This window comes from Sesamum indicum, linkage group LG13 (genome assembly GCF_026168435.1).
Source record: "Sesamum indicum cultivar Baizhima isolate 11 linkage group LG13, ASM2616843v1, whole genome shotgun sequence".
Taxonomy (NCBI): Eukaryota; Viridiplantae; Streptophyta; class Magnoliopsida; order Lamiales; family Pedaliaceae; genus Sesamum; species Sesamum indicum.
Genome location: NC_142669.1, coordinates 15,796,941 through 15,805,133, shown reverse-complemented (window position 1 = coordinate 15,805,133; position 8,193 = coordinate 15,796,941). Strand labels below are relative to the sequence as shown.

The following is an 8,193-nucleotide window of genomic DNA, read 5'->3' as shown; positions in this document are numbered from 1 at the left end:
GTGTATCTTTGAAAACATATTTTTATCCGTATATCGCATATAATACATCTTTATTTAAAGCAAATTAGGCATTATTACGATAGAAATACTTTTGGCAAACTGGTTTATATACAAGTGCGTATGTCAATGATACTTTTACCTGAAATCTTATGGTAAATCATAGTTTACCTCCTTAGGTTTAGTATAATTATAATTACCTTATCATTGTTTTTTAAAAATTATAAATACCTTCGATTTGAATGTGTATTTAACAACGAACTCATTCTGTTGACTTTTGTTAGGTAATTTCTAACTAATTTTTGCACTAAACTGATTAAAATATCATTTTGGATTGTAAGTTATAATTTTATATATTATTTAGAATTTTCTAAAATATCTTTATAGACTGATATGTATTACGGATTATTTATTTTAACCACCCTCAAATTTTTTTGTACTTTTTTAAATAATTCAATAAGGGTAAAGCAGTATATGTTCACCTCAATATTTACGGGTTACATAATTATTTTTCATTTGAAGGAAGTATTTGAATTTCCTAAATAATGAGGAAGTATTCGTGACTATATTAAATTTTTTGAAAGATAGTTGTAATTTACTCAAAATTTTAGAGTCATAAATTGACAATACTTTTTCAAACTCTTTTAACTATTTGAAATAGATTTCTCATGAATGCAGTCATCAATAAGTGTTGACTGCAATACACTAAAGCCTGCAAGCAATAACATTGCAAGGACTGAGATCTAAGCGCAAAAGGTGCCTTGTTTCTTCACTTCAAGTTACCGGAGGTGATAGTAAAGGCATTTTGAACAGGAGAAGGTGATAATGACTTTTGTTTTTTCAGGTTACACAAATGGGAATGGGGACTGTAACTCATAAATTGTTGAGGATGATTGTGTTTGTACCTTATATGTTGGTTACGGTCCTCCACATATACCCCTAAGAAAATATTGTGTTTGTGCCTTCTTTGCCGAATAGATCCTGTCAGAGAGAATTGGATCTATGCCCTTTATGCAAGTCAGAATCCTTACAATTGGCTTGAAATACCTTGACAAGGATTCGAACAAATATCGTGGGATTGACAATGTTTGATGTTAATCACTAGATTACAACTATAGTCGGGAAAAGTGTTTAATATATTGTCATTCCATGGTAAATTAAATTCTCAGAAAGAAGCTGTAGAAAATGGATCGATAATCTTGCCGAATTATAGTACTAATAAAATTTAAATTCCATGGTATTAAATTCTTAGCACCATGCAAGGAGTAAAATGATCGAAGGTCTAACCAGAGCCCGTCAGCTACCGTTTCACAGAAATATATTGTATCAGTAATGAACTTGAATGTTCTTATTGAATTTCCAGGCTTCAAGTCTCAAGAGATACTCATCCAGACACAGAAGCGAGCAGCAACATCAGTGACCTATACAAGTACTATGCTGTCTCAAGTTCCAAAATCTCAGCACAAAACAAGGAGAGCTTCACTATACCTATATGAAACGAAAATAACCCCATCTTTATTATCCTGCCTCTTCTCCACTTACAGAGAAAACAGGTAACATCTAGAAGCAATCTAACACCTCAATCGAGCAAATCAGCAGACTGACGCTAATCAACTATCAGTAAATTGTTCTGCAACATCCCCTCACCAACGGTTGGAAATTCAGGCGATAGTTTCCAGTCCCCATCTACCAAGAATTTGATTTCATACCTTCACAATAGCCACAAATGGATAAGAACAGGTGAATGTGATAGCTGTAGTTAATAATTCATGTCGCTGTCTAGTGGTACCTTCCAGGTCTAAGCATCAGCGTCGCTGAGAATGTTGCGTATGAACCATTATACTCCGGTGACATGTGTTCTCCTTGACTCCAGCCGTCAAAGGAGCCCATTACTTGCACGTTCTGAATAACAATATGCAAAAAAGTTCATACTTCCGTCAATAATTATCATAATTCTGCATGTTCTGAAATAAAATGATGCAAAAATATTCTTATATCCTCAATTTGTGATTAGTGTGCTTGTTCACAAGTAATCTCCAAGATATCAAGAACTAATGCACTTTGTAGAAGTCATTTCACTCCGGTAGACATGAACACATCAAGCGTAGTCATTCCCGACGCTAAACATACAAGAAATGATCAATGGTACTAACTAAATGTATTTACTTAAACAAGCTAACACAGACACCATAAGCGTCCAAATAATTTCCAGTATCCTTGGTGAAGTGAATCAAACACTGAACATGTAGAGAAGAAGAGTTCTTAAACGCTCGACGTAGCTTTTAGCCGCATAAACAATTAATTCATTGTCAGTACACTTCATGCTTCAAATAAATAGAGCTCATTTGAATACATTAATGTTCCTATACATGTACAGTATGAATACCTTTAAAAGTTTCTTTCATTTTTTCATCAACTATATTAACCATGTAACATTATTAGTTTTACGGGGTAAGAATGTCAAGTAATTTATCTATTAACTCCTATTAATTACTTTTTATGTTTGTTAAGTCTTATTAAATACTTTTGACATTATTCTCAATATAAAATACTTTCTAGAAAAACCCTTAAAGTAGAATATGAAATGCACCAATATTTTTATTTTTATATTCATTATATCTCTATCTCTATTTTTACCATTACAAAGTATGAATGATTCTTCGAATTTCGTATGTCTCTAGAACAATATTATTCTCAATAGTATTTAAGTAAATTAATATTATTATTATCTCAAACTTTACTTGAATTACATTTTATGTTAATAGTTTGTATTCATTCGAAATATTGAACTTGAACTACTAAAGAAAAATTGACAAGCAAGTCAAGAAATAACTCTGAAAAGTAAGTAAAAAAGCATCAACTAAATTATGTGTATTTAGTTTATTCTTTTTTAATTATATTTAATACTAATCTTTATGAACTTAATATTTTCAAATTACAACCCAAAATATATTCTTATTAATATATTAAAAATACATTTAACATTTTTTAAAATTATTTGCTAATACTTTTGTTTATTTAGATTAACATACTTTTTATAGATTTTTCTAAGAAATAATTGTACTCGTTTAACACGCGTACAATTTACTAGTCCAATTAAAATGATGAAGTCATGCTCACTCGTCACATTTACTACAGACTTTACAATTCCTTGTTTAATTCATGTATGAAAGGTTAACTGTTCCTACTTTCATAACTAGATACAAGTGGATGGATCTCATATAAGTGGTTTACAACCCAGATGCCAGATCACCAGCCTTGTCTGGAGAGTTATTTAACCTTGCAAATCATACTTCTACCTTCGAGAATTAAACATCAGTAAGACTTCTTCATGCATGCTCAACACCTAGAGAATTTTTTTCAATCTCATCGTTCTAAGCTCTCTTACAATTTAAAGTGGAGTTTGGATGATAATCAAAATCCAATTGGAAGTATTCATGTGGTAGTGTATAGTTGAAATTATTTCATCAACTACTGAAAATCCATGTTTTCTCGACATTGTTGTCTATCCAACAAAAATAATAACTAAAAGAAACGCATTCTCTAAGAGAAACAACTTAAATTATAATGATTGCTGCTACTTCTGTTTATTTACCTCTGCCACGCCATTCCAGAATAAATGAACGGCTTGTGCTTGTGCAGCATTGACATCCTTGATCTGTTGCGCGCACTTTTCTAGGATAGCTTTTACCATGAAAACATCATAGTGAGGAAATGGACAACATACAGCTAATATAGATGAGTTCGACTACCAACGTAGTCTTTGCAATAAATAGCTTACAGTAACTCAATTACCTGGGGTGCTCAGGGGCATCACTCTCCTTTATTTGAGTTTAGCATCTTTATTCCAGTTGTTTATTTTTAATCTTTCTATTTTAGCAATTTGTTATGATGAGAGCCCGAGATCACCTATAGTAGCACAGATTACTTCATTCAAGTTTAGGCAAAGAGATTATCAAGTTGAGACATTTCTTCTAGCCCGTTTGTTTATGTTTTCACTTTCAGTTTTTAGTTTTTGGCGGAAAATACGTATTTTCAATTTTGTAGAGGTTTTTGTGTGAAATGAGAATATGTTTGGAGTAATTAATGAGATTGCATTTTATATTGGACTATGATGTTAAATCAATATATTTCCATGGAAATACATATAAACAATTATTTTTTCACTTTAATTATTATTTCAAAAACTGAAAACTACTAATGAAAACATAAACTTTACTGTACCTTCCAACCGATCAACAAACTGAAAATGAAAACATAAACAAGACAGGCTGAAACTTCCATTGCGGTTTTTAAGCCAACAGATAAGAGCGCTCACCTCTGGCAATCATCAAGGGACCACAAGAGTTCACTTAGGAGAAGATATATACAAAGATGGTGAATGAAACAGCTACCTTCCAACCGTGAGAGAAGATGAGACTGAACGTATTTCCCATTAATCTTTCTCGAACCATCCGGAATACTGTAACTAGAAATTTCTTCTGCCAGACGAACCAGAGCCTACAGGTGAATGATGGATAGATTATTTCATATTTCAAAAGCATGGGCCAGACAATGTTCCTGAGGCCTAAACAGTAGAATGAAATAGTTACAAAAATATACCTTAATCTCCTGGTCTATGATGGCAAGTTCGCGCTTGAAACTAACTAGTGCATGATCCTTTGCTTGTAACTGCATTGATAAATGTCAGACAAAGTTCTGAATCATCATAAAACTTCACGTAGCAAGTACAGTAGCCTAAGACCAAATACCTTTTGTGAAGAACTTGAATTCAAAAGATTAATTACTAGCACATTCCATGGACACTTAGACTTGACACTTGAAGCTTGAGTCTAGAGACTTAGACTTGACATTAGAAACTTGATTCAAGCTTCGCACAAATGCAAAGATGACACCTTTTTATACAGTACTATTTGGAGAAGTCTAGACTATATAGAGAATCTCAAAAATACTATTGAAATTCTAAAAGCTTTGGAAGATAACAAATACTAGAAGCTCTTGTATGTTTTCAAGGAAGACTATCCTAAGAAAATGACGAGATGTCTAGAACATAGAAGTTCAAGTTAAATTTCCTAAGAGAAGTCTAGAAAATGTAATTCAAGTTAATTTGTAAAATCATCTACTTTACTTTCCTAACAACAGTAACAAGAAACAGACACAGCTTGCGCGATCATTCTTAATCTCCAATGGCTATTCAATCTCGTAGTAACCCCTCACATGTAAACATCTCCAAGTTAAACGGTGCTTTCATATGCTAGTTCCCATGCATCTCCACATGAAATTCAGAAACTTCAGGGCCATCCATTAACATAATGAGGGATGTTAATAGATAATCAAACCTGGCGCTTAAGAAGCCGGTTCTGTTGATTTGCTTCACTCAGTTTCTTGATGAGCTTTGATCGTTGTGAATCAGCAAGCAATGCCTTCAACTGATAAACGAACAACAACATCAGCTACAAGAATGAAAGTATTGTCCTTGTAAATCACAACCAATCACAACAAGGAAGTCACATTTTTCTATTTCTGTTCATTTATTAACCCCAAAGAACATCTCTGTCTCACCTCTTCACTACTAGGTGGTCCTTCAAGGTCCTCTTCCGCGCTAATCTCGTAGCCAGAACCCTCGTCCTTGGAGAAATTCTGTATTGCTGAGAATTCCTCCTCCAAACTAATAGGGTTACAAAACACTCTCCAACGTTCATAATGAACAGGATTTTCAATCAAAACCCGATTCAGTTTGTTCAATCTTTTTCCACTGAAAACAGCCATCTTGACTTGAAATCCGTCAATTCTCTTCATATCCATCCTACCCATTTACCACAAAACCATCAACCCAGTCAGAATCAATATTCCAGCATTCACAAGACATCAATCGCAACAAAATTCAATCCATGAAACACTAGATTTTCGCCAAAATTTACCAAAAAAATAAAGTAAAACAAACAATCCGCTGGAAGACAGAGAATCACCTGGCTAAGCAAGGTTGCACGGCAGAACTGACCATCTTACACTCCATATTCCAACAGTTCCTACAACCAAAAAACGCGCAAAGCACTAAGCGAGAAAGGTAAGAACGGGCCTTGGCTTTCCTCAAATGGAGCAAGAAAAGAACCCAATTATATAGTAGAAATTATAAACATTGATCACAGAAATGAGAACTGCACCTAAACTGTGCGCTTTGGTGTCTGAATGGAAGAGTGTGAGGCAGAGAAGCAGCAGCTCCATGGAATTGGGAGGACCGTTAGGGGGCAGCGTGCCCGGTCAGCAGTTGCCACGTGGAGGATGATCCGCCGAAGCTCAGTTGAAATAGGCTTTTACACTGATCCGGCCTTTAAGGATGTTTTGCAGGCCCACTCCAAAATCGACTTGAATCTCGATCCAGCAAAAGAACAATCTAAGCCCACAAATGTAACGACTTTCATATGGAAAACTTTCCAGTGTAGTGTGATTGAGAATTTAATCAATGAGGACCACTTTGTTTCACAAGGAATTATTTTGTTTTTGAATTCAAATGATGGAAATCATATTGATGTCCCCTCTTTAAATTCTTGCAAAGGCCCAAAAACAAAAGAATGGACCCTTTCGAATAGCCCAGCACGTCTAATTCTGTTGATCTATGAATATGGTGCTAAACTCATGAATTTTGTATTTATACTAATCTAGCAAGATCCAAAAATAGATTCGATACAAGATAATGACTCAGCAAATAATAGAGATTTCACGTTAGATGGATTCTCCACATCTTAGAGCACGTTATACTAAAAGATCTGTAACTAATTCTCCTTATATCCACAAAAACTGACCAGCCAAGTGGTGATTCATTCGAATAGTTATATTTTTGTCTAAAAATGTCAGATTCTATTTTGATATTTGTGTTAATTAGCTAACATTTGCAAATTTACTATAGTGTATGATTTGCCACAATCAACACCAAAATTCTGCTCCAAAGCCTCCTATATATAGAGGTCATAATGCAGCCAAGGGTAATAATTGATCACCCACACTCTATAATTTTACTCTTTCACAAACAACAAGACTAAGAGTTTCCTGCTCATTTTTTGAACTCCACGCCCTCATTTCTACTCACATTTCAACTTCTTTGTCATTCCACATTGATTATTATACCTTATTTATGTTATTATCAAGTTTTTTTCAATTTCTTTTTCAGTAAATCAATTATTAACTTAAGTATCAAAGTAACCCCTATTTTGCAGGTTAATCCTCTTTTGATTTTAAAATATTCTTGAAAATCTTTTGACTATTGAAATATTGTTGGACTTTAGTACGTTCACATAATTTTTTCATTTAGTAAAATAATCTTGAATTTGAGAAATAAAACATATTCTCAAATATTTTATTTTAATTATTATACTAATATAATATATATTTACATAAACAATAATTGCATTTAAATAAATATAGGTTATATTTGTATATAAATTTGTATATATACAAGTATATATATATGTATGTATACCAAAGACACTTTTGTCGACTTATTTAAATATAATTTTTATTTCTTTATTGCATCTTGCATACCAAACGTGTTATAAAAGTTTTGATTGATTCCCCTATATTAAATATCTCATGTTATCCAAACATCTATATAAAAATGATGACAATCAAATTCCTTGTAATTTTGAGATCCAATTCCCCCCAAACAAACGACACCTAAACTCAATTCTTGTAGTAACACACATTCACTTCATATAATACGCACACCGACCATGCACGTATATTTCTTTGGTGTAATTATTAGAATTGTTGGGTGCACGATCTTTGTACAATAACACATGAACGTGAGTGTTTGGTAATTAAGAGATCTTGTTCAATCACAACCATGCATGATGCATGCATACCTATACACACAAACAAATATGTATGAGTGCATATCCACACACACATACTTGTGTGCGTGTGTGTGTTTTACTCTATTTGTGAACGATGGCTCGACTTCTGCCCAACTAATTTTTTGTAGTTTCTGAAGTGAGCTGCACACACCTCAAATCCTTCTGTTGACAGACGTGTAAGGTAAAAAATTGTTGAAACCACGTCCAGAAGGTCTTGGTTGTATATAGCAGTTTCAATGACTAAGTTAGATATGTCGAACAGGAGAAATGTTTAAGGTCATAAAGAATATTAGAGCAGTAAAAGTTGTACTTAATGCATAGAAAACAACTATTTATCAATTCTTCC

General features: G+C 33.3%; 1 protein-coding gene across 3 annotated transcripts; it reads right to left on the bottom strand.

The window, feature by feature from the left end:
* Positions 1-1,318: 1,318 nt before the first annotated feature.
* Positions 1,319-6,300, bottom strand: LOC105158546 (PROTEIN TARGETING TO STARCH (PTST)). Of its 3 annotated transcripts, none has more exons than XR_016063515.1 (9): positions 6,162-6,266; positions 5,967-6,051; positions 5,560-5,803; positions 5,337-5,426; positions 4,600-4,668; positions 4,316-4,497; positions 3,593-3,681; positions 1,787-1,899; positions 1,319-1,706 (listed from the first exon to the last, which is right to left on the bottom strand). XR_016063515.1 is itself a non-coding variant. In XM_011075329.3 (9 exons), exons 2-9 carry the CDS (start codon positions 6,011-6,013, stop codon positions 1,604-1,606), a joined length of 861 nt encoding a protein of 286 aa, XP_011073631.1. In that variant the 5' UTR covers positions 6,014-6,026; positions 6,162-6,300; the 3' UTR covers positions 1,319-1,603. The 3 variants fall into 3 exon arrangements, 2 of the variants coding, with proteins under 2 accessions (XP_011073631.1, XP_088733035.1); XM_011075329.3 differs by having other exon boundaries at positions 4,392-4,497; positions 5,967-6,026; positions 6,162-6,300; XM_088876909.1 differs by having other exon boundaries at positions 4,392-4,497; positions 6,162-6,251.
* Between the last annotated feature and the right edge of the window lie 1,893 nt (positions 6,301-8,193).